Source organism: Eucalyptus grandis, chromosome 7 (genome assembly GCF_016545825.1).
Source record: "Eucalyptus grandis isolate ANBG69807.140 chromosome 7, ASM1654582v1, whole genome shotgun sequence".
In the NCBI taxonomy this organism is placed as follows: Eukaryota; Viridiplantae; Streptophyta; class Magnoliopsida; order Myrtales; family Myrtaceae; genus Eucalyptus; species Eucalyptus grandis.
This window is the reverse complement of record NC_052618.1, coordinates 41,717,791-41,743,391: the sequence shown is the minus strand read 5'-3', so window position 1 is coordinate 41,743,391 and position 25,601 is coordinate 41,717,791. Positions and strand designations below refer to the sequence as shown.

Here is a 25,601-nt window from a genome sequence, read left to right as displayed (position 1 = left end):
TAGCTAATTTAGGCTTAAAATAATTGACATGGACACTGACCATCAAACGTTGCACAACTGGCACTAATGTGAACAATTTTTAAATGTTCATGGATTTTATTACTTTTTTTTCGTTTTATTTTCTTTCCTTTCTTTTTTTTATCCAACTGTGGGCTAGTAAGGTCGCAAGCCACACACGACCTATGGGCAAGGCAAGGGCCTCTACACCCTTACTAGCTACAAGCAAGGGCATCAAGCCCTCGCCCAGATTGTCACTTGGTTTGGGCAAGGACATGAAGGCTCTTGCAAGCCCAAAGTGTATAAAAATGAAAAGAAAGAATATAAAATAATAAAATAGTTCAGAAAAAATATTTAAAATTTATAAAATTTATCCACAGCGGCGTCAATTATGCCACATAAGACGGCTGGCGTTCACGTTAACGATCTCCGACCTGAATTGACTAGATGAACTCAATTGCTACTAATATGAAAATAACTAAAAAGTATAGAACCAAATTGGTATCAATATAATAGGTTTATGACTTCTTTTTTTCTACACTTTTTATGTACTTTTTCCCATATCTTACTACACGCTTTAAAAATATTTCGTTCTTTCACTAATTTATACATACAGGCATATAAATACTACATAGGATGTGGATCTTATGAAGTCAAGATGGCCAAATACCCTTAGGTTTAGACAAATTTACCCCTCTCCCGCTGCAAAGACAGATGAAATCATGACCGCAAATGTCATGAGCAAGTGATGAAAGTGATGACCCAACCTTTGGCAACTTAGGTCACGTTTGGTAACATTTCTGTTCTAGAGAATAATTTTTGAACAAAAATAGTTTTTTCTATTTCTGTTCCCGAGAATAATTTATGAGCATAAAAACGCGTTTGGTAACCGCAAAAAAAATTATATTTCAAGAATAGAAATGTGTTTGATAAACTTGTATAAATTTATTTATTTTTTTAATTTTTCAATATTGTTATTATATTTTTCCTTTTTTTTTTCTTTTTTTTTTTTCCTTCTTTCTTCCTTTTGGCTAGTCACCGGCCTTGGCCATGGCCGGCGACCGACCAACGAGGGTTGGCGACCTCGCTAGAGTGTCGCGGCCCCGGCGAGGCCGACCTCGCGCCGCCTAGGCAAGGTCGAGCCTCACCGGTGACTGGGCGAGCTCGGCCTCGCCGAGGGCCAGCAATGCTCCAACAAGGTCACCGGCCATGGCCGAGGTTGGCGATCAGCCAAAAGGAAGAAGAAGGAAAGAAAAAATAAGTGTTTCTCAAAATTGTTCCCGGGAACAAGAAGCAACTTTTTTTTATTTCTTGTTTCTGTTCTAAATGCATTCCTAGGGAACAAAAGTTTTACCAAACACGTTTTTTTTTTTTTTTTTTTGTTCTCCAGAACAAAAGAACAAAAAATTTTGTTCCGGAGAACAGAAATACTTTTTGCCAAACAGGGCCTTAGGGTCTCCTATGGTTGGCAACCTTAGATCGCAATATAGACAACGATGAATACAAGCAATAGATAGTGAGTTCAGGTTACTTGAAGACTTATAAAGCACCCTCTAAGTCCCATTAACCAATTAAATTGAAAGTTCAGCTTGTGCAAGTTGCTTTTGCAAGAGCAATTGGCACGCGGCTGGTGAGTTTGTAAGACTTGCACGTGCGATCTCTAATTTCTAAGTTGGAAATCCCTTATGTCCAACCAACCATGTTAACTCTAAGGAATACATATACATATACTATATAACATACAACATACATACATATATATATATATATATATATATATATATATATATATATAAATTGGACATCACATGCCAAGTAAAGCATGTCAAGGACGCTTCAAAACCTTGTGCATTCATCAATGGGAAACGTCGATCTGTGCGTGCACTTGTGGGTGTGTGGACCCGAAAGATTCATTTATTCTGAGGTCTGTGATCGAGTAGTAAATGCCACAAGTTCAACCATCACTCGAGAGCTTCCCCACAAAATGAGGATGGATAGATGTGAAAAGCATGCTTTGCTGTATACGTAAATATCATGCATGGGATCCTCTCTAGAGAAAGAGAGAAAGAGAGGGAAAGGGGGACCAATATGTATCATAGCAATATAACTTTTTTGATGTTGTTGCATATTCCCGTGAGACCAAAAAGAGTGACCTCTTTTTCGCTAACTGCCTTTCGTCCACTAGATAGTTGGAGCTCAGGTCGAAGCAATGGTGATGAGGATGGGAAAGAAAGGGGAGGAGGAAATTGTCTTCATCTCGTCATCGATTCATCATCAACACCATCATCATGATCATCATCAATGCTCCATCAGAACGACATTGCTTGAGAGAGAGAGAGAGAGAGAGGGTTAGAGGGTTATCATTTTTTGCATGTGCATGTGGGTATAATGAGTGCCAGTGTCAGTCCATGCATGTGAATTTGTGGGGATTGTAAACAAAGTGGGGCATTCGTCTTGGTCTCGCTTTTGCTTTTGTTTAAAGTGTTGAAATCGAGGGAAGAGTGCATGGCGACTCCCTTGCCGCTGCTGTAAATTTGTCAGGGTTTCATCTTTGATTCTTGGGGTTGGAGTGCATGTGTGTACTTTGCTTCCTGTTTTCATTTTACTTCTTTTTGCCCCCCTCTAAAAAAGCCCGTCAACCCAACTTAGTCAAACATGCTATCATTCTCTGAGCCCTTTCATGTTTTTATGTGATTTCTTTTCTTTTGTACCGATTTCTTTTCGCGAATTCACTAGAGAAAAGCGCCTGACGCGGTACAAGCGTCATTAGAATGTATAGAACTATGTGATAAGCTTTAATTGAGTGTGAAATAAGTGACATCCGTGAGTTGAATAATCGATTCCATAAAAAATTCCAATAAAAAAAAGTTATCACGTAGTAATCAAATCTTTAATGACGTATCTTTGTGTATATGTTGCATTCCCCAACACGGAAATCCCTAAATTTATAATGGAAGTGGAACCGATTTTTCAAACGGTATAATCACATCTTAAACTTGTTCAAAAAAATACAATCAAATACTTGACGTCACATCAACAAATTGATTGAAAAATTTTAAAAGGGTGACACACACACAAATGGCATCACCACCCATCCTTTAATAACAATGGCGGTATGTAGTAGCTGACGCTCATGCGACACCCATGACAATTACAAACTCCATTTGTGAACAAATGGGCTCTTGTTAGCCATCTTGAGCACCTTCCGATGTTCAAATATTTTAAATTAAGTAGGATTTGCTGGTAAAGTAATAGTCGTTATAATTCTATATTTAAAGTAATTGGGTAGAATGTTAGGGATGTCCAACTCAAGAACCGAAGATCGCACATTTAAATGTCATCAATTGCATGTAAACTGGGGTTGTGCAAAAAAAAACCTATGGAACCGGCACAACTAAACATGATAAGTTCCAAGTAGATATCAAAATTTCAAAATCGCTGACTACAAGGTATGTTCCAACTGGACAATGGAATCGCTGCTCACCGTTGCCTGTCCGACCGGTGTGGATGCGCTTTTTCACTATCGCCAGCAGCCCCCGTTGAGCGGCTTTCTATTTGGGTGATCTTGCTGAGTCTGAAAATGCAATTATTTGCTTCTTGATGGGTCAATCATTTCAGGAAGCGTTGTAAAACATTAATTAACCACTTCAAATTCAGACGATGTCAATCGAATGCACCCTTTGTATTTAATATTCTGTATTTCTAGTTGATGGAACAAGCATTCAACTATTTCTTCTTCTTCCTTTTTTTTTTTTTTTTTTTTTTTTGGTATAGCAAGACCAAGGCCAATATCTTTGACAATTCAAGCAACAGAAGCTCCTTTGGCAGCATTCAAAGTTGTAATGGACACCCTTGATTGTCTTCGCCTAAAAGTGACAGAATAGAACTAGACCAACCTCTTGTGTAAACAAGAGAAAGAGACACAAAACCATTTTGCTTTCACACCACTCTTTGCTTTGATATACCTTGGATGATAAGGTACCCAAAGCACCTCTCTCTCTCTCTCTCTCTCATAAACATTCTTGCTTTTGTAATCTCTCTCTCTCTCTCTCTCTCTCTCTCTCTCTCTCTCTCTCATAGACATTCTTGCTTTTGCAATCTTGTGATGGAGACATGACTATGATAGAAATGGCTGGGTACGTTCTCTGCGTGATTTTTGAATTCGATAGTGGGAATAAAAGAAGGATTTCCGGGAGGGACATGCCTTCTGTAGGCTCATTTTAATAGTTTTGTCATGTCTTCCACGTAAGTGGGTTGTGGGGGTGGCCTTCCCAAAGTTAAAGAGGATAAAAAAAAATTCAAAAAAAATTCAAAAAAAAAAATTGATCTTTCTTTTGTACACAATCTGACCTAAATGTATGCATACATATGTTGTAGAAAACATTCGAAAAACAAAGTCGATTATCTAGATTGGACTTGCACAAGAGAATCTGTGTAAACTAAATTCTACCCAAAGTGTGTAGGATAAAAATAAGAATAAAAAGAGAAAGATCTTTCTTTATTTCTTTCTTTTTTCTTTTTTGGGTCAGAGAAACACCTTTACGAGAGTCCCACTTTTGCTTGGAATTGGCTTTTTATTGCGTATTGCGTTGCATGCCCCCCTTTGAATGCAACGCAAGTAATCCTCACGTCCAAGGAAATATTCTCCACCTTTTTCACCTAGTGGTGGTACCAAAGGATTTACGATTTCACCTAAATACTAACATACTAAAACAATTTTTAGCATGCACATCGATTTTTTCCTTTTTAGCTGTTACTTAAACTTTAGGTATAACTACATGGTGTGTAGCGACTCCGAGAAGACCAAAGGGCCACCCTGTTGCTCACTCGATCGTTGCCCATCACCCCTTTGTGTCCTCGCCACCGTTGACTACACCATCTCACCCTCTCCGCCTCTGCGACAAATAGGGGCTAGCTTTGCTCAACAGCGATCACTGTGTTAATCCCTTGTGAATCAAAGACCACGGCCTTCGCCGCAGCAATGCCTAAGCAAAGAAAGAGGGCGTGTGACAAGGATGAGATATGGAGGGCGAGAAGGGTCGCGCATGGGGTGGTTGTGGTGATCCTAACGGCGACACCACACACGGTGGGGCCGCGCGGCTTCGCGACAACGATGGGGCACCGATGTTGGTGGTGACTTTGTGCAGGGGTTACCAAGCTATGATTGTGCTTGTGCTTGTGTGGGAGGGGAAGGGCAAAAATGTAAAGGAAGATAAGAGAAAAGGGAAGGACAAAAGAAGAAGGAGAAAATAGACACGATCCGTCCATATTTCTTGATGCCGACATGTCAATTTCTCTAGAGAGAAAACTTCCATTGTAAATGTATCATATAAGTTTAAAAGATCTCAATCCATAAGTAAATTTTCGTTATTTTTTTTTCTACTTGTAAAAGATACCTCTTGAAAAGCCCATGATTTAATGGGTCAATAGATATCCAAATGTTATTGGTGATTATTTTTTTTCCTTGCAGGGATGAGAGGACAGACAGTGATGTATGGGCAAACAGGAGTACATAAAACAAGACCCGTAACTTATAGACAAAATCTATATAAAAGTGGAGAGAGAGAGAGAGAGAGAGAGGATAAAAGAACAGGTTTTTTCTAGCTATGGGAGGAAGAGCAGTTAGAGTGGGGAACTAATCCAAGTGGACTTTGATTTTTTACCTTGTATTAATATTTTCTGATTGATCTTATTCCCTTTTAATAGATTCTCTACCATTATTTAAGGTATCTTACATTAACATTTTTTTAATTTTAGCATTACTTTATTTTTTATTTTAATTGTTTTAATTTAAATTTCCGAGACGCAAGTAAATTCTACCATATTAAAACATGATTTTTACACATATCTCATCAATCTGTAATTTATATCCTTTCATTTTGTCAACATTTCTTTATTGTCACTTAGAATTTAATTTCCTTGAATATTTCTTAAAATCTCTCTTATTTTCATTATGTATCTACATCGTATATGGAAGTCATACAAATACCAAAATGTGGTATCGATGCTTATTTAGGGAAAACTGTTGGAAAAATCCCGAACATATTGTATTTTTGCTAATTTAATCATAAAATGTTTAATTTTGTCAAGTCAATCCTAAACATTTTTCATCTCTTGTCAATTAAGTCCATCCGATCAATTTTGATAAATAAATAAAAAATTACTAACATAGACGGCCGGCGCTAACGTTGCACCTTTTAATAATATTTTGAATTTTTATGATTTTTTCTCCTTCTTTTTTCACTTTTCTTTTTGGGTTTTTGGACTAGTGGCTGGCGACCCTGGCTAGCCATAGGTGAGAGCCAACCAACCCTCACCTAGCCAAAATTGACAAGGGCATCATGGCCCTTGCTGTTTTTGGGCGAGGGTTCATGCACCCTTGCTTTCACTAGCAAGGGCATTGCGGCCCTCGCCAAACAACTAGCGAGGGGAATGATGCCCTTACCCAAAGCTAGTGAGGGTCGGTGGCCCTCTCCAATGGCTAGCGAGGGTTGAAGAAGAAGAAGTAGAAACAATTTTAAAATTCAAAATATTATTTAAAAAGTACCATGTCTGTGCTAGCAATGCACTTTAGTAATTTACATCCAAAATTGACCGGATGGACTCAATTGGCAATAAGTGAAAATGTTTATGACTGAATTGGCAAAATTGAAAAATTTATAACTAAATTGCTAAAAATATAATAGATTTAGTACTTTTTGGACAATTTTCCCTGCTTATTTAAGTAGGCGAGTTGAACAAGATTCTCCCAATTATCTGGAATTTAATATAAATAAATTAGCAAATTGCTAGAAGTTAAATGATTTGAGGATTAACAAACTTACCTCATCGACATCATATTGATCAGTTACTTCTTATATAGGATAATTAACCATAATTATGAGACAAAGAAAAATTATTAATGAGTGTCTCATTTTATTCACTATCTATACTTTATGAACGCGTAGAGTTCTTGAAAACATATAACAACGAGAAATTTTTTTAAAGAAGTAAATATATTAAGTGAATGATGATAATAAGATTTTCTTAAGCAATCGTTTCAAACGCCTTCATGATTGCTCAAGACTCGCTAGGATAGGAGGCAAAATAGAATAGAAAATTGGTAATGATGATGAATGGCGATTCTACTCCGCTATGATTTTTCCTTTGCTCTGCTATTCATTTTAAGAACAAAGTAAATATTGTGCCCTTCTAATCTTTCATTCTTAATATATCTCAACCTGGACGATTTTGATTTTTTTATTTCTTGATCCAATGTTAAAAAGTTCAGGAGACACGGTGTCACTCGAAGATCATAGTCTCGACTCACGTAAAGCGTTGGGGAGAGAGAAAGCGAGAGAGAGAGAGAGGGCATTTTTGCATGTCATTCAGCCCTAATATATTCCCCTTCTTTTCGTAATTTCTTGCTGATTCCAATTCGCCTTCGTCCTGCACAACAACCTCATTATCTTTTTTCCTTACGATTTCCTTCGCTGGGACGGCTGCAAGGGTTTTGACTTTCTCCTTCATTCAAGGGTCAAGTCCTCTCTGGTGTAGTCTCCGAGTTTTAGGCGAAGCGCGTAATCGGATAGCTGAACTTTTACTTTCAGAATTAAATCTTCTAATTTACTTGAATTGGCGATTGAACCTCTTGTTGGGAGCATTACCAAAAAAGTCCTAAATCTATTATAATTGTGTCAATTCAGTCCTAAACTTTTTTTTAGCTAATTTAGTCATAAATCTTTTACAATTATGCCAGTTTAGTCCATCTGGCCAAAATTAGCCGGTTAGCACTGACGTGGATGCCTGCCATCCAGCAAAAGCTAACATAGCAATTTTTTAATATTTTTTTATTTTTCAAAATATTTTTTGAATTTTTTATTTCTTTATTTCTTTTTCTTTTTCCACCTTCTCCTTCCAAAGACCGGCCAAAGGCGAGGGTCGGCAAGGCCCCGCCATATCTAGCGTGGCTTGGCCTCACCAAATCCAAAGCAAGGGTCTACCTCACCAATGGTTGGCGAGGCTCCTTGCCTAGGGACAGTGAGGCTCAACCTTGCCTAATTTGGCGACGGCGGCCTCCTCGTCGCACCGGGCAAGGCTCGCCTTTGTCGGTGGCCGACAGGGACAAGCCTTGCCACCAGCCGACAAGGCTGACCTCGCCAGCCCTTGCCTAGAGGAATGAGAAGGTGGAAAAAAGAAAGAAATAACAAATTCAAAAAATATTTAAAAATTCGAAAAAATATATATATAAATAAATGAATAATTGCCACGTCAGCTTTTGCCGAACGGCTGACATCCACATAGCGCCGACCGGCCAATTTTGGCCAAATGAACTAAATTGGCACAATTATAAAAGGTTTAGGACTAAATTGTTTAAAAAAATTATGACCGAATTAGTACAATTACAATAAGTTTAGAACTTTTTTGGTAATTCTCCTGCCTCTTGTCACTTGTTGGCAACATCAATTATATAGATGATGTCATAGGTGATGTCATGTATTTTATTGGCAACACGGAATAAACAAGATCAGGCGAGACTATGTACCTACACCACAAGAAGAGAGCCAAGACCTTCTCCGACATGATCCCTAGCTAGGGGTCATAGGCCCCATGTCAAAGTCTCATTAACTGTATAACAAACAGTTCTATGCTAATGTTTTGATTCGATCAGAAAAACCTAAGGGATTTGACTGCATAACAAACAGTTCGAAAAGTACGAGAATTGTGGATCAAAACTAACTTTCTTTTGGAATTGATCATTTCAAAACCTACCACTTTTCCACATAGGATCCCTATTTTCCCCTGAACGTATGCATGCGTGATCATAATTAGTTTCTACCGCCGAAGGGCACTTTGCATTATATACTAATTATGGGGAAGTGTCAAACTTCAGAGATAATAATAAAATAAGACTTATACTTTAATAGCTTAATAGTTATATGTTATATCTTTTAAACTAAAAAGTGTACAGATCGCTAAAATAAAGAAAGCAACGCATATATCTCTAAATACGGATTTAGGTGCGATTTTGTGATAAAATCAACCTAGTGCTGCAACTCGAAAAGAGTGTACGTAGAGAATAATTAATAAAGTGGTACAATGTATAAATGTAGTCTAAAATCATGATCACGGACCTCCTATTGCTAGGTTTCCGTAAACGATACCACCTAATCTGGCATTATATATGCATCATCTACAATGCAACCATGATTTCAATCAATCATAACCTACTCATACCCTCTCTTCAGAGCCCCCGAGACAAAACTATGAATATTCTTTTGAATGGACACTTGATAAGCGAGAGATATTTTGGGAAGTTTAAGTTGTTTAGTATGCTCTTTTTGCATAATACTGAGCATGAACATATTTTAATTGGGGAGGCAAATAATGTCTGAAAAAATTTGAACTTAGGACTTAGAACGATGCTATATAAGATTTTATGGGACCATCATGACAGATTAAAGAAATCTTACAATTTTCAATGCACTGATTGTTCTCATAATATATAATATAATTAATATCTTAAGTATTGAATTATTTTAAATGAATTATTGAGCAACAGTCCGAGACATCGGTTAACAAAACTCCTTTTTTTAATCTAATCTTAAGCACATGTCTAATCTTGGTTTCAGTGCGTCATCCCCGAAATCGAGCGCACAACAGCTAAAAATATTGTTAGTGAGCATCATCATTTGGTGGTACATCCTATTTGTTAAGTTGTCTTACTACTGCTTTACCTTACCGAGACAACAACAGTTATCTTCGGTAACTTTCGTTTGCCTAATTAACTTAGGCACGTCAAGTTCCAAAATGTATGATTAAATTTTAGGGTTGCGCTCCCCGATGCATTGTTCCCATCCTGAAAAGTGCTTGCTTACTTGTCTTTTGTCTTAATAGTCAATAGCATAGCTTATTAGCTTAATTTCGAAAAACCGGCACCATCAGTGCCGTGATTTTTAAACGGTTTCATTTTAATATCATATTTTTTTCAATTGATCATGTAAGTGTCGTAACTTTGAAAAAATGTTATCTTGAGTTGCTCCAATGACATTTCTCCGAGAACGAATGCTACCCAATTTATTATAATAATGGCATGTCCAATGTGGCTTTAAAGAGATTCAGATTTAGAGTGGAAAAACGACCAAATGACATAGCAGGCCAACCCTAAACAACGACATAAGAAGATGAATTAATGGCGGTTTAGTAGTTACATTATTCACTCCATCTCATTCTCTCTTGCTACAGGTGAGGAGTCTTGCAATTGGGAAAATTTGAGTGATTTGTCGAGACGATTGTGAGTTGCTTCTTTTGTTTCTATTCTTCATTGCAAAATTCAAAAGCAAGTTCTCAATGACCTACATTTTTTTTATTTTAAAATGAAAATAGGGTCTAGGGTTTTTTTATTGAAATCTAATTTAGCCCTAAATCATCAATTTGGGTAAGGAAAAGGCTTAAACGACATGGTTCTACATGCTTTTAATGACATAATTTTTCAAAAGGTTACTTGTCTTAGTGATGTTTCCACTTGAGTACGCTTAACTTGGAGTTCCGGAACTAAGTGGTGCCGTTACATTAAAAGGCAAATTTTTACATAAATATATCCCAAGAACACTTTTTCCTTATTCAGTATATAATTCGGTTTAATCATGCTCATTTCACCATCCTAAAAGCTTCTCAGGAGTTGTTCCTTATCTAAACTCTCTAACCTAAATGATCACTCTCCATCCTTATTGGACCTGGTCATTACAATGGTTTGCTAAAGATACATTGATGGGGACGGACGCAAACAGGCTAATGGTAGAAGGTATTTGTGCTACCAATGATGATGGTCGATGCAATAGCTTCCAAGTGTGACGATGGAGAATAATGGGATAGGGGGAAGGAGAGAGGTGGATGGATTAGATTTTGGTGAATAATTTGTTGATGTGACTTAAGCTAGACAAATCAATTACTTAAGGAAAAATGACACAAATGATTTTTAAATTTGAATTCAACGTGTAATGTTCTCTTAAACTTTTAATTTATTCAATGTAGTCCTTTATTCCATGTAATTCATAACTTTTTTATATATATTTAATTTGGTCCATAGACTAGATAATTCATGGACTATATTGAATGCAAGGACTATACTAAACATTTAATTTTCGTTTAGCTAATTGTGCCTAGAAGAATTACAAGCCCGTTAATTCAGACGTATTATACTGGTCAATTTCACATCCGGCGGATATGACGCACGAACAAGATTAGCCCCTACCTAAGTTTTACTAATTTCGTGCCGTGTTGTCGTCCCTGCCGGATTGAGTATGAACATTTCAACATGCGTTCGGGTTAGAGAGAGAGAGAGAGAGAGAGATCAGTCCCGCATGCAGATGATGACTGTCTCATTTCCAGGCCCTCATCGTTCCCGAGAGACCCGGGGCCATAAAATTCCACACCTTTCTTTGTTTTTTGCTCTCTTTCTCTCTCTTTCTCTTAATTAATCAGTTTCCACTTTTTTCATTAAAAAAATGAAATTAAAAAAAGATTCTCTTTAAAAAAAAAAAAAAGTTTTATTATGTTTGCATGGGACGTGCGTGGTGCTGTTCGGTTTGTGGAGCCCACCTCCCTGACTGCGCGTGCAAAGCCGGAGTTCATGGGGGGCTCTCCTTGTGGGCTCCACACCCTTTCTCCCCTTCGTCTATCTTACTCACACGTATTCTCTCTCTCTCTCTACCCGCATTCGTAGAGAGCGAAGCATATGTACTCGTACATACGATGAACATCTACGTCGTGACGCAGGGATACGTATAGGTAGGAACGGCACAAGGAATTCGATGAATGGGAGACCACACAAGCGAAATAAATCGAGTCAAAACCGGACTCCTATACTATATAAACAACTATTAGGGTTTACTCCAGCGGGCACCCTTCCAACATAGAGGGTCGGAGTGATGATAAATTAGTTTTAGGAGTAAGTTTCGATTCCTACGAAACCAACAAAAAAAAAATACTATATAAACGAGATGTAAGTAGAGGAAGGGAGGGAAGGAGGTGGTTACTAGTGTTGCATTTGATGTATATTTTTAATGGAATAGGAATTCATTTTTCAAAGTCTTAATAGGCGTGAATTTTGATCGAGGAAAAACATCTTCCGTTGACCGATTCATTCTCTAATCGTCCAAACACGCGAAGAAGATTGGAAAACACACCTTTAAAATGTGATGCACCTTGCAAAACTTAACTCGATTAGTAGTACTGCGTTAATTGATTCCCGTGACTTTCGTCTCGTCCTTCGTTACCGCCCCATAATCACCGCATGCTTTTCAACTCACTTGCCAATCCACCTTCTTGATTGGTGTACCCCACACGCCACACGTTACAATTTAAGAGTCAATTAGCACGTAATGTAAAATCATATTCTAATCACGTCATCATAATCCTAACCAAGATCAAATTTTGTTTCCCTTGTGATGCTTCTTTAAATATATAATATACAATATGCATATATAATATATGTATAGGTCATAGATGATCAATGGAGAGCGGGTCCCCCGGGTTTTTTTTTTTTTTTTTTTTTTGGCCGTTTTGTCAAACCCTGGAATGATAGTTCATGGACGTCGTGGATTGGAATGAGAGCTCTTTGGCTTTTCCTTTTTAAGTGCGAAGATATTAAGAAAGAAGAGGAAGAAAGAACATCATGGGGAAGGTCGAAAGAAAGAGAGAGAGAGAGAGAGGAAGAGGGGTTTTGTCATGGTTGAGTCACGTCGACGTTTGATTTGTCATGTGATGTGAGAAAAGGCGAACCCGAGTCTTTCCAAGCAACAGCAGCAAGCAGCTCGAGAAAAAGCAAAAATGAAATTTCCAAATTGGCCCCCATCTTTTCTCTTCTCCTCTATTTTTCTCCTCTACTTTTTTTTGTTATTTTATAGTTTTTCATGGCATGCATCTTGGGGTGTGTGGTGGGTCAACTTTGAGGTCAGGGAGTCGGCCATGTGTGAGCATTTTAGAGAGACAGAGGGAGAAAGGATCCCAGGACATGTCTGTCCGTTTCGACTCTCAATAATTTAAAGTCCTGTTGTAAATATAACAAATGTATTAGATTATGCGAGTTTATGGAAATTGGTCTGCGATATCGATATGATATGCCGTAAGTAGACCTTTGAGAAAGGCCGGCCCACGTTCGAGTTAGAGACATTTGTCACGTTGATTCTCATAGCATCTCCTTGGTCCGTGGCTAAACGAATGATAGGTGGGCGTGATTGTCAAAAGATAGACAGGTTCACGCGGCAGTAGCGATGGCGACAACGGGCGCAATAACCACCGTCCTGCCATCAATTGCTTTGAAAACTAGGAAGCTGTACGGATCATCAGGTGACTGGCTAGACGGTTCGATGGCCAATTTGATAGGCTATCGACGTCGTGGAAACATAATAGTTTGAGCACTAAACCTACACTTCGTTCCATTTTCTGCAAAAACAATGCAGCGACGAGAAGTAAAATATTGGTAGCGGTGGTCCAGAACTCAGAACGCGGGCATACGACCGGAAAGGAGATACCGAAATCGATATGCGAGAGTGGTTTGCAAAGTCAGCCGATCAAGTCCAATTTGAGTAAGTTTTGTGTACCAATCGAGCCTCGGTATCTCTAATAATATCCAAAAATGCCAAAAAAGAAAAAGAATGGAAGACACGGTCATGTTGGTGATTTTCGATGTTGATCAATCCATTGGAGCGATTGGGCCAGTCTGCTGCGGCCTTGAAAATACTGACTCAATGTGCTTCCTGTCCGTGAAACTGTCCGGCGATGAAAGACTTGGGCTTGAAACACCGTCCTCGTATCTAAAGCTTGATGGAATGCATGCTTGAGTGCAATGAAAGCTTTGAGACTTAGGCGTCCATGTGATGCATAAACGATGCCCGTGTTCGTACCGTGTTGAGTTACAACGGAGCATCGGTCGCTCGTCGCTCGTTTAATCTAATAGCCTTGCTCACCCAAAGAGAAAAAAAATCAAATGAGAGGCCAGGAGAGTTTGGAGCCATGGACCGTGAAGCGTGAGGCCCAATAAGAGACAGATGCCCGTGCCCTTTGAAATATCAAAGCCTGTAATATGAAGAAGAGCCTCCTGCGAACATCCAGAGTTTACATAATCCAATTTGAACAAGAATTTTCACAATTTCGGCCAACCACTGCGCTGCATTGATATTTTATATGATACGATGCTGCATCGTGTCTTTACAATGCATTGCACTTGGTTATGACGTGCATAAAAGAAGAAAGCACAAGACGGTTTACAAAATTAGGATGAAGTGTCGTAGAGTTAGTAATACAGTAAGCCAAAAATCACTATAATCATGTCACAATAGATGAAAGTTGCCCCTGGTGTAGCTGAGAATCAATGCCATTTCAGCTGAATGGTTGCTGGAATGATTTTCATCTAATTCGTTGGAAAACATACAAGAACATCAATTATCCAGACTTTATATGACTTGAGTAATCTCTTAGAAGCAACATTGACCACAGATGCATCTTATCATCCCCATAATAGTTTGCATACCTCTCGTGATTCTGGAGAACCACCAATATCTCATGCGTGAAAGTGTGAACAAGCTCAGATAAAGTTGAGCTGCTAGATGCGGAAACTTTGGAATTACCTGACTCATCATGTGATCAGATGATGCTCAAGAATAAAGTGACCTTCCAGATTCACAGGAGCCGGATTCTGTACATATAAAACTCCATCAAAATGAGAATGTTTGACTGAGTGATGGCTAGCAACCTGAAATAATGAATACCAATTACATTATGAATCATGACAAATCAATAATTTCTAGGAAAATAAACATGATAAGAAAACTGAGCTTTCGAAAAACCAGACCTGAAGAATCAACTCTGATACTGTAATATATGAGTTTGCATAAAAGCAGAAGCATCCATTAGATTGTTTGATTCTGGCCAATACACTCATTACCGGTAATGAGGGACATGTAGAAAAAGTGAATAGATGTGCCGTCCCAGGACAATAAAGCTAAATGTATATTATCAGTAGGAGAAATCCATGTTGAGTTGATTGGGAAGAGCGGACAAGGTCAAGGTGCTGTCAAAACTCTAGAAGACATTGCTAGTAAGTCAGTTGTCATTAAAGCATAATCCTACCAACGGGTAACAAGTCAAATGCCATGCTCTTCTGCTGAAATATTGCTTTCATGAAGCTGTACTGGTCATTGGAGATATTGGCACACCTTGGAAAATGAGTGTGAACATTTTGAGGAGAAAGGCCAAAAAAAAGTTCCAGCCACTAGAAATGAATTAGAAGATATAATGTAACTCAAGGAAAATGAATTTTCATTTGGAAACAGTTAATTGTTGTTTTGGCCTTGGAGAATGACTATTCACGGGAACAACCTTTCTTGAACAAAAAAGCATAATATTGCCATTTATGTCTCAATTGCATGCCAAATATACAAAGCCAATGAAGAATGAATTGATTCCTATCCCGCAAATGTCCTTTCATGAAGATAAACATCATTAACTTTCCATTTGCTCACACTAAAGGAGCAAAAGTCAGTCAAGGTAGGAGCCCTTCTTCTTCTTTTTCATATGATGAGGAGGCTTGGTTAAGATAGAAAACCCCGATCATGAAATATGCTGCTAACCTCATTGACCAAATAACAATGTTCTTAAACACAGGTGGGTGACCAAAACATAAGATTGTTTACGCTCAGTGGTGTCACTCCCCTCTGTCTCTGCCTCATTGCACATCTCCTTGCTCACAACAGCTCCCCATGGACGTCCTGGAGCAGCTTTGTCCCCCCTCCCTCTCCTTGCAACCTTCGTGCAGGTGATTCGTGACCACGGCGCCAATTGCTTGCACGGTGGAGGTTGCCTAAGCCTAGCAACATCCGAGTCTGAAGGTGCAACCTCATATCCACCTCTAACAGTGTGCACATGAAAGAGAGAGAGAGAGAGAGAGAGATGGGACAGCAGCAGTGGGGGGGTGTGGAGTCACAATCAGGTTTAATTAAAATCAGAGGGTGATGAAATTTGAAAGGATATCAAAATGCTGAAGTCACAATCACAAGGCTAGTATCATTAGATGACGCACCTACATAACAACGCCTATCATCATCTATTGCATAGTTTACCCTTATGTAATTGTATACCAGTAAATAGAAGATTATGTACTTGAGCTTGCATAGAGTAGATAAAGATTCTACATATCTATAATGTCTTTCACAAAATCAGAGATATATACATGAGTACTTATACCTATGTGTATGTTTTCAAACTACAAAGACCATTGTCATTGTAAATCATACTCATGTTTCAAATGCTTCTCACACTTGGATTAAATGCAACATCTGCTAGACAAGAATGATCTCCTGTCCAACTAATATGCATTAACATATAAGATGATGTTTTGTCCGTTCAAAGGTGCCTTTCTTTGTGAATGATAAAGGAAGGTTCGGTATTGCTTGAACTATGATAGACCAATCAAATACTTTACTCTTGCTGATTCTGTGTATTTAAGTATTGCAGAAATTACTCTGGCCTTTGTATCATCTGAGCTGAAAGGGCCTAAAATGAGATTGTCATCAGTGGTATATAGACTCATTTAATATAATGAGCTAACACAAGGAAAACAAAAAGAAAGGCAAGGCAGTGCAAAGACAAATTAATAATTGCAATTCTTGCAGGACATTTATGGAAATGCATTTCCCTTGAGCAAGGTTGGGCAAGGAGAAACCATGAATAAGCCACAATAGCCCCAACCCCGCTAAAGGCTCATGAACTGCTTTACTTAAAACACATCCATTATTATCTACAACGGTCATGCTACTTAGCAAATAATTTTATTTAAGATAACCGACTATATCTAAGTAGGTAGACAAATATGCTAGAAAGTACCTGCAATATTGCACCCATTCATATGCTGTCTAGCATTCAGACCAGCCCCAGCATTCTGCACTCCACACTGAATGGTGGGAATGACTGAATTAGTCACGACATTGGCACATAATTCCCTTCAATAATACATTTAATGATGAACCTACCAGCAGTTGATGTCATGCGCTGGGATTTGACATGGTGTCTAAAAAATAAATTTCTTCAATAAGTGAGACAGCTGTAGAAATCAACCCTCAGTCTTTGGACAAAATTGGGCTCTGCCTTTTTTTCTCTTTTCTTGCTCATGAAATGCAAATTGAAATTCAAGGTACCAGATTGTTGTATTCAACTGATGTTGAAATTTCATTGTCAACTCATGGTGAAACAGCTCATAATTCTTAAGAAGTCCTAAAATTACTCCTCCAGAATCCTAGGGTCTGGACAAGAGATAGGTGATGGTCCTGTTCAACTTTGTCTCAAATTTAAGCCCATAAAAGAAACCTGATCCAAGTAAGAATTCCAAATCCAAATAGGACCTGTGGTTTCACATCCGACACTCGGACCGAACCACATAGATCTCTAGTGTCCTTATCGGTTCTCGTTGATTTCTCTGATTATTTCTTCTTCTCGCATGACTTGAATTGCAAGATCCATTAGTCTCTGTGTTAATTTCACTATAGATCCTATGCCAAAGTTCAAATTCCCAATCACCAATAATCAGCACAAGAACATGCCCCATTGTGAAAATGATGGAAGCGGTTGATATCTCTGATGATGATTTCTCGTGGCACAACCTTTGATATCAGCTTTATTGCAGCATGGCAGTCCACGCATATTCGAAGGTTTTTCATAATACGTATAGGGTTTCCATAGGGCATTTTGATAAGTGCAAATGCTAAAGCTAATCTTTCACTGTGTAACCACAGCAAGCGCTCCTTTTCTTCATCTTCAACAGCAAGTAATATAGCACTACAATTAGGAACAAACCCTTCCTTCCTGGCTTTCATGTTCAACCACTCCAACATCCCACTGATCAGCTTCATATCAGGATGTGAAGTGTCCCCAACAGTGAAGTAATGGCCTGTTCCCTGATATTCAAACCAACTTAACCCTGGTTCCTTTTTTATGCCTCGTCGCTTCATTTTTTTCCTCACAGCAGCAACATTCTCCCACCTCCTTTCATTTGCATAAATGTTGGACAACAGAACATAGGCTGCTTCATCACGAGGTTCCATCTCAAGCACACGCTCTGCTGAAAGTTTTCCCAGCTCAACATTATGATGGATAACACAAGCACCAAGCAAAGCCCGCCACACCATGACACTAGGTTCAAATGGCATCTCCTGAATCAGTTTCATAGCCTTATCGAGATAGCCTAGTCTTCCCCAAAGCCAAACCATACATGTGTAATGCTCTACACAAGGTTCAATGCCATAGTCATGCACCATAGAATGAAAATACCGTTGACCTTGATCCATTAGTCCAGAATTGCTACATGCTGATAAGACGCCAACAAAAGTTAACTTATTTGGTCGAGATTTGCTGGCATTCATCATCTCAAATATGTTCAGAGCCTCTCCACCAAGACCATGCATAGAATATGCTGAGATCATACTATTCCACGAAACTTCATCTCGTGCGTGCATCCGATCAAACACTAGTCGAGCTTCTTTGATGGCCCCGCATTTGGCATACATATCTATCAAAGAATTACCAACTACAGTGTTCTTGTCATAAGTAGTTTTGATGGTCAGAGAATGGATCTGGTTTCCTGGTTCCAGAGATGCTAAGCCAGCACAAGCACGAAGAGCACTAGAATATGTCACTTCAGTTGCCGTCAGTTGATGATCGAGCATATTTGAGAACAAATTCAATGCCTTCTGCCCTTCACCTATTTGTGCAAAGCCCACAATCAGAGTGTTATAAGTCACATCATTTGTAGCTTGTGATTCCTCAAATATTTTAACCGAAATGTCAATCCTTCCACTCTTAGAATAGACATCCATTAGAGCATTTGAGACAAACACATCCGAGTCAAGACCAACCTTGAGGACATTACAGTGCACTTGCTCGCCCAATTGTAAGGACTCCATAGTGGCACATGCTTGCAACAAACTTGCAAATGTAAACTGATTGGGGAGGACAAAAGCTCGCCTCATCTGACAGAAAAGCTCCACCGCTTTTCTGCTTTCACTAATCTGAGCATACCGCCCAATCATAAAGCTCCAAGGAACCACATCTTTTTTAGGGATCTCTTCAAAGACCCTCCGAGCACCCTCCATGTCAGCCAAGCCACTATACAATTCCAGCAATCCCACACCCACATGTACATCCAGCTCATAATGCGTTTTCAGCGTGCATCCATGAACGCTTCTCCCCAAGTGTATAGTCCCCATACCAAGACAAGCCTTCAAAACACTGACAAAGGTATAGTTATTTGGCTTAAACCCAACAATTCTCATTTGAGAGAAGAGCCCCATGGCCTCTTCGAAGCATCCATTCTCAGCACAGCAGGAAATTATCCCAGTCCAGGAAACCATGTCCTTGAAAACAATCCCACCAAAAACATCCTTGGCGCAGGAAACAGATCCACCCACAGAGTAAGCATCTATCAAAGCCGTCCCAACAAAAGCGTTCGTATCATGGCCCAACTTACATATGCAGGCATGAACAGCCCCAGCCATGTCTGCCCTCTCCACGCTCACAAGCAACTTCAAGAAAGTAGTAAAAGCAAACGGGTTCAGCTCGTGCCCCTCCCTGTGCAACCTACCGCAAAGCTCGACAGCCTCGCCAAACCGGAGGCCCTGCGCTAAGCCCTGGATCAACGTCACGAATGATATGGTATTCCTCTCGGGCAATCCGTCGAACAGCGTGCGCGCATCCCCCAGGAGCTCGGACTTCACGTACGCATTGAGAAGGATGTTGGAAGCAAACAAGTCCAGGCAAGCGCCCCTCTTGACGACGTCGCAGTGGAGAGGCCTGGCCGAGATGGGGTCGCCGCTGTGGATGCAGGCTTGGAGCATGCTGGCGTAGGAATGCGAGTCGAAGCCCGGAGGTGGTGGAAGAAGCTCCGAGCCGTCTCGACATTGGTCGGGCAGACGGGCGGGTTGGGCCGAGAACCCGCGTGACGACGGTTGAAGGAAGCTACTGCGTCCACGACCGTCGCAGGGTGTCGCAACGCTCGCGCATCGCAACGCTCTCCTGCTCGAGAATCTGATCATGCGACCGCGTTCCTCTGCTCAGGGAAAGAACCCAGTCCCGCATGCCAGGTGTTTGATGTTTTGCTTCACGTCGCCTCTTTTCCGCACGTATTTCGACCTTCGACTTTATATCATATGACACGATCTATTTGTCGATTCACGGACATTATTACATAGTCTCTTCTATTCGTGTCCTTAATGAGTGCCACTTGTACTTCTTGCCATATTTCAATAACATCGATTGCATACAAAATTTCTGCATGCCATATAACCACGACGATTAGAATTTTTAACTATTATTGGGTCTCTACATTTTTATAAAACATATACTATGAACTAAAAATCTCCCATCTATTCCAAAGAGATCATACAAAATGGGATACAATTAAGCAGATTATACTAAGATACATGTCCCGATTTTGTACAAATGTAAAAAATCACGTCTATGCGATGGACGGGTATATCGCTAGTAATCGTATTATTACAAAGTTGAGCATGTTACAGTGCACTTGCTCACCCTCTGAATGGTTATAATACTTCCCTAATTGATTGAGTTGACAAGGGCAACCTCAAAAGAACTAATTAGCCAAAATAACAAATGGGAAGGATGAAAGTTGCGATTTATTGAAAATACAAAAGCCACACATCGTCATGAAAATATAATATTTTCTCTTATTGATAAAAAAAATGATTTTATAATCTACCACCTTATATTAATTTCCTTTCATTTTTATACAGAGTTCATTTTCCCTCTTCTACTCACTAAGGAGCGTTTGTTTGTGTTTTTGCTCAAAAAGTGTTTCAGAAACAGAAATAGTTTTTTCTGTTACAATGAACAATTTTTTACCGTAAAGGCACGTTTAGTAAACTTATTCGAGAATAAAAAATGAATAGAAACACGTTTGTAGAAATATGTATTTTTTCTTTTTAATTTTTAGTATTTTTATTTTTTCTTTCTTTCTTTTTTTTTTTTTTCTTCTTTTGGCCGGTCGCCGGCCTCGGCCATGGCCGGCAACCGGCCGACGAGGGCCGGCGTCCTCACCCAGCCACGGCCTAAGTTGCACGGACACTCTTCGGGACCCTTTGTGTCGTGTCCGACACTCCGACACGTGTCCGACATGCTCCGACACGCTTCGACAAGCTCCGACACGCGATCAACGCGTGTCGGAAAATTCGACACGTGGTCAATTGCCTTCGACGCGCTTCGACACGTGAGTCAGAAATTCCGACACGTGACTTCGACACGCACAGGGTTATTTTTACAAATTTCCAAAACTTTTGGGGTTTAAATATAAATATATATAAAATAATAATAAAAGCTAAAACAAATTTCTAATACTCATTTGAAGATGTTAGGTTGTTGAAATTGCAAATTTTTCACTTGATGAGCTGGAGAGTTTTTTTTTTTTTTCAGAAAAAGTAGATAATGTGAATGAATGACTTTTTGTTATATTTGATGATGGAATGTTGATTTTTTTTCTTATTGTTAAATTTTAAATGTAATAATGAAACGTGGATTACTTGTTTTTTTCCTCCAAGTTTTATAGATTATTACAATGAAATGTAGTTGAATTTGTCAAATTAAAATGATGAATGATATTAACAAATGTATGATTAATGTTTTTAGTATAGATTAATTCTAGGCTCTTTTTATTTTTATTATTTAGTTATTTATGCATTTATATATTAAAATATTTATTTAATATATAACGTGTCCGAACGTGTCGAAACGTGTCGAAATTCTCTACTTTTGAGAAATAACGTGTCGGCGTGTTGTGTGTCGTGTCGCGTGTTGCGTGTCCGTGTCGGTGCAACCTAGGCCACAGTGAGGCTCGCCGGCCTCGGGCGGGCGAGCCTCGCCGTGATTGGGCGAGGCTCAACCTCGCCTTGGCTGGGCGAGCCCAAGCCTCGCCAATGGCTAGGCGAGCTCGCCGGGGGCCGGAACCCTTCGGCGAGGTCGCCGGCCCTTGACGGCTGGTTGCCGGCCATGGCCGAGGCCGGCGACCAGCCAAAGAAAAAAATAACTTTTTATTCTTTCTATTCTTCAAAAGTGTTTCTGGAACAAAAAAACAACTTTTTTGTTTCTTATTTCTGTTCTAATTTTGTTCTGGAACAAAAAACAGATTTTGAACAAAAACGCAAACAAACGTTAAGTTGTTATTTTTTTGTTCCCGGGAACAAAAAAACAGAAAATATGTTCATGAACAACAAAAAGAAACACAAACATGCAGGCCCTAAGGTGCTCAAGCTAATTTCTATAAAACGTTTCTTTTTGTAATGAGTATGAACTTTATCGGTACTCTTCGCTAATTAACATATCTTAACCAAAGAATTCCCCTTAAAATATTAGAACAAACGAACTGCATATTACAATGAGTTATTAGAATTTGAATTATAGAGGCAGTGTACATAAATATACTTTATTAATATTTTAGAAATAAGCATATACTCGTTAAATTTATTAAAATATTTGAATCTTAACTGATTCTCTTTAAAAGGTAACAAATATGCAAACTTCTCCAATTTGAATATAACGGGGAAAAAAAAAAAAAAAACAGTAGTTTAGGAGAGATTGATAAGATATCGATTGATTTATCAACATTTTTCGAATTACAAACTTCTAAAAATATGAAATATAAAATATGAAATAATATTTGGATTCTAATATAAGAAAAAAATTCAAACTAACAAAAAAATAATGGACAAATTTCAAATTTCATTTTTTTATTTATATATCTGAATTTCATTTCTATTTATTAAATATTTTAAGTATATTAGTACAGTTTATCTTTAACAAATTTTATATTAAGGAATGAGGTGGGATTAAAAAAACGAGGAAAAATAATTTTAAAAAAATTAAATAAAAATGAAGTAGAATAATCTCGATTTTTAATGAATAAACTCCAACTTGAAACGGATCTTTCTAATTTACTCTATCTCTTTTTCTCTGTTATTTTTTTCCATATTAAAGCTTCACGACTCCTCCATAATTCTTTGTTCACATTAAAGCTCCACAAAAACGACTAAAGAGTCAGAATTTCTTGTCCTCCGTAACTATGTAGTTCACATCAAAAGTTAGAGTTGAAACTCATCTTTTCCATAACTCTATTTGATTCATGTTGAAATTTCACAAAAGTGACAAGAAAGTCAAAGCACTTTATTTTTCGAAATCATGGATATGAATAATCATGTTTTCTCTCTTTTACTAGATTTGGCATTCATGTTGTTGTAGCCCGTTTACAATTCTTGTCATTTCTGAACATGTGGCTCTAGAATGTTATCAAGTTCTTTTTCTACTTAAGATGCAAATTGTACAATAATTATGAATTGACTAATGGAGGTTATATATGTTTGTGGATTTGTGGTTTCTTTAGCAATGAATCATGAGACATTCTTATCATTTCTATTTGTTCATATACATTAATATGTCGTTCATACCAAACAATGGACATGAGTATTCACGAATATTACTATGAATCACCAAATAATGAGTAGGATATAGTAAAATCCACAAATTTCCTATCATATTCAATCATATCCTAGCTAAGAATCCAATCAACCAAACACAGCCTTAAAGTATAATTTTCCTCCTTCATCAATGTTACCATCAATGAGTTCAAAGTGAGGGTTACTTTGAACCATCTAAATTGTACATAACGTAGAAAGTTATTTGAGGGGTGGAAATAGCCTAAACAAAAAATAAACATCGTGTTGACTGGCATGCCAGGCGGCTTCATCGCGGGGATCCGGCCCGAGGGTTGTTTTCCAAATTTGATTACAATGCCCCCAGCAGCTTATCATTACCCCTTTTTATGTTAGGGGTTGACTTCAAGAAACGGGACAGTTTAAGAACCTGTCCAGGTCCAAAACACTAGTTAAATCGAGATTGAAAATTATCTCATGCCTCCACATCTAAGGAGAGAAGCACAATAGAGCATTAGTTCCAATATTATTCAGCTAAGCATTTGAGAAAAGATATATCTGAGCAGGTTCGTGCAAGGGTCGTGTAATGGCTTATATTCTCTTGTACTTAAATGGGTTTTGTTTGGATCTCATTATAAAAATCCCTTGTGAAGAGCACAAGCTCCACGCTGTGCCCCTTAGTGTTGTTGGAGAGTGGCGTGGAGAAGTTGTCCTTCCCACTCCATGCGGGAGGCAATCGAGGGAAGGCTACTGAGGCACGTCATTCTGATTGATAAAAAATAAAAGAGATTTATTTTAATATTCATTTTGGAGCTGCATGGTTATATTAGCCTCGAGACCTTAATGAGTTATCGCTAAGACTGTAACCGAAATCAACACGTGAATGCCGAAGAAGAGGGGAGCCTGGCAGTGCATTTTCTTTTGTGATTGAAAACAATCGACTGTTTCAAATTGTTGATGAACTAATTGCACATGAAAAAACATGAGCTAGTGAGGGAAGTTGCCAATGTTGCAAAGAGATGCAAACAATAAAAGGCGGGGAGAGGCCAACCATAAAAGAAGGGGCGATTGAATTGGCGGGACTAAAAATGAAATCTAACCATCCATGTACGAGTAGTGTTGATTTGAATGGAGAAGAGGCAATTTATTTGCTAGGAGAGATGACCAACCCCACCATGTACATGGTCTACACTGGGCCCATGAACATTAGGCCCTTGCATAGCATGAAAAATCATGTCATGCCACCAGTTAATAGTGGTAGATGGGAACAATAATTGGTTGTTTCTTCTTCATCAAGAGATTCTTAGGCTTGTAAGTAAATTCTTGATTACCAATCACCAAAACATTATGTTCCCTCAAACTATAGGCCAACTATTGGGGAAAAGTGCAAAAAAGTCCTAAATTTGTTTGTCTTTGTGCCAATTTAGTCTTAAACATTTTTAGTGCCGATTTACTTATAAACATTTTTATGTTATGCTAATTCAGTCTTTTTGGTCAATTTTGTCAATTTTGCTGACTAGATTTTGCCGACCAGCCGACGCTAACGTGATCAACACCGACGTGATAACTTTTAATAATATTTTAATTTCTTTGAATTTCTTTTCTTTTTTCTTTTTTTCTTCCCTCCTCTTCCTCTGGCCGGTCGCCAGACCTTGGCGACCGGCCAAAGGCGACAGCCAGCGAGGTCGACCTCGTCAACCCATTGGCCACAAGGGTGCCAATGGCCACAAGGCTAGCCTCACGGATCTCGGGGCGAGGGTCAAGCCTCGCCCGACAAATCACCGCCATGGGGGAAACCAAGCGAAAATCTAGGGCCGGAGCCACGCGACCGAGGACACCCCTGAGCTCCCATAAAACCCTAGAGACCACAATGATGAGTGGAGGGAGGAAATTTCTAGGGCAAGATTGGGATCGGGGAACGGAGCGAGGAGAGTTGGCCTTGCGCCGAGCTGGTGGGGCTTGCCCTCACTAGCCCTCGAGGCCTAGGCAGCGAGGCTCGCCCTCGCCGGATCCGGCGAGGGTCGAGCTCACCCATGGCCCGCGAGGGTGAGCCTCGCCGCCTAGCGCGAGGCCACCCTCGCAGCCACTAGAGAGGTGGCCGGCAAGGTCAAGGTCGACCTCACCGGCCGTCGCCTCTGG

The 25,601-nt window shown here is 39.1% G+C and overlaps 1 protein-coding gene across 2 annotated transcripts; it reads right to left on the bottom strand.

Moving 5' to 3' along the window:
• Window positions 1-15,516: 15,516 nt before the first annotated feature.
• LOC104453542 (putative pentatricopeptide repeat-containing protein At5g13230, mitochondrial) lies at window positions 15,517-20,153 on the bottom strand. 2 transcript variants are annotated; one of them, XM_010068127.3, is made up of 3 exons: window positions 17,007-20,153; window positions 16,861-16,927; window positions 15,517-15,886 (listed from the first exon to the last, which is right to left on the bottom strand). In XM_010068127.3, exon 1 carries the CDS (start codon window positions 20,058-20,060, stop codon window positions 17,547-17,549), a length of 2,514 nt encoding a protein of 837 aa, XP_010066429.2. In that variant the 5' UTR covers window positions 20,061-20,153; the 3' UTR covers window positions 15,517-15,886; window positions 16,861-16,927; window positions 17,007-17,546. The 2 variants fall into 2 exon arrangements, with proteins under 2 accessions (XP_010066429.2, XP_010066427.2); XM_010068125.3 differs by having other exon boundaries at window positions 16,861-20,153.
• Between the last annotated feature and the right edge of the window lie 5,448 nt (window positions 20,154-25,601).

What these genes read in the sequence shown, in the direction of transcription:
- LOC104453542 (XM_010068125.3), bottom strand. Translation starts at nt 20,060, where the DNA reads ATGATCAGATTCTCGAGCAGGAGAGCGTTGCGATGCGCGAGCGTTGCG.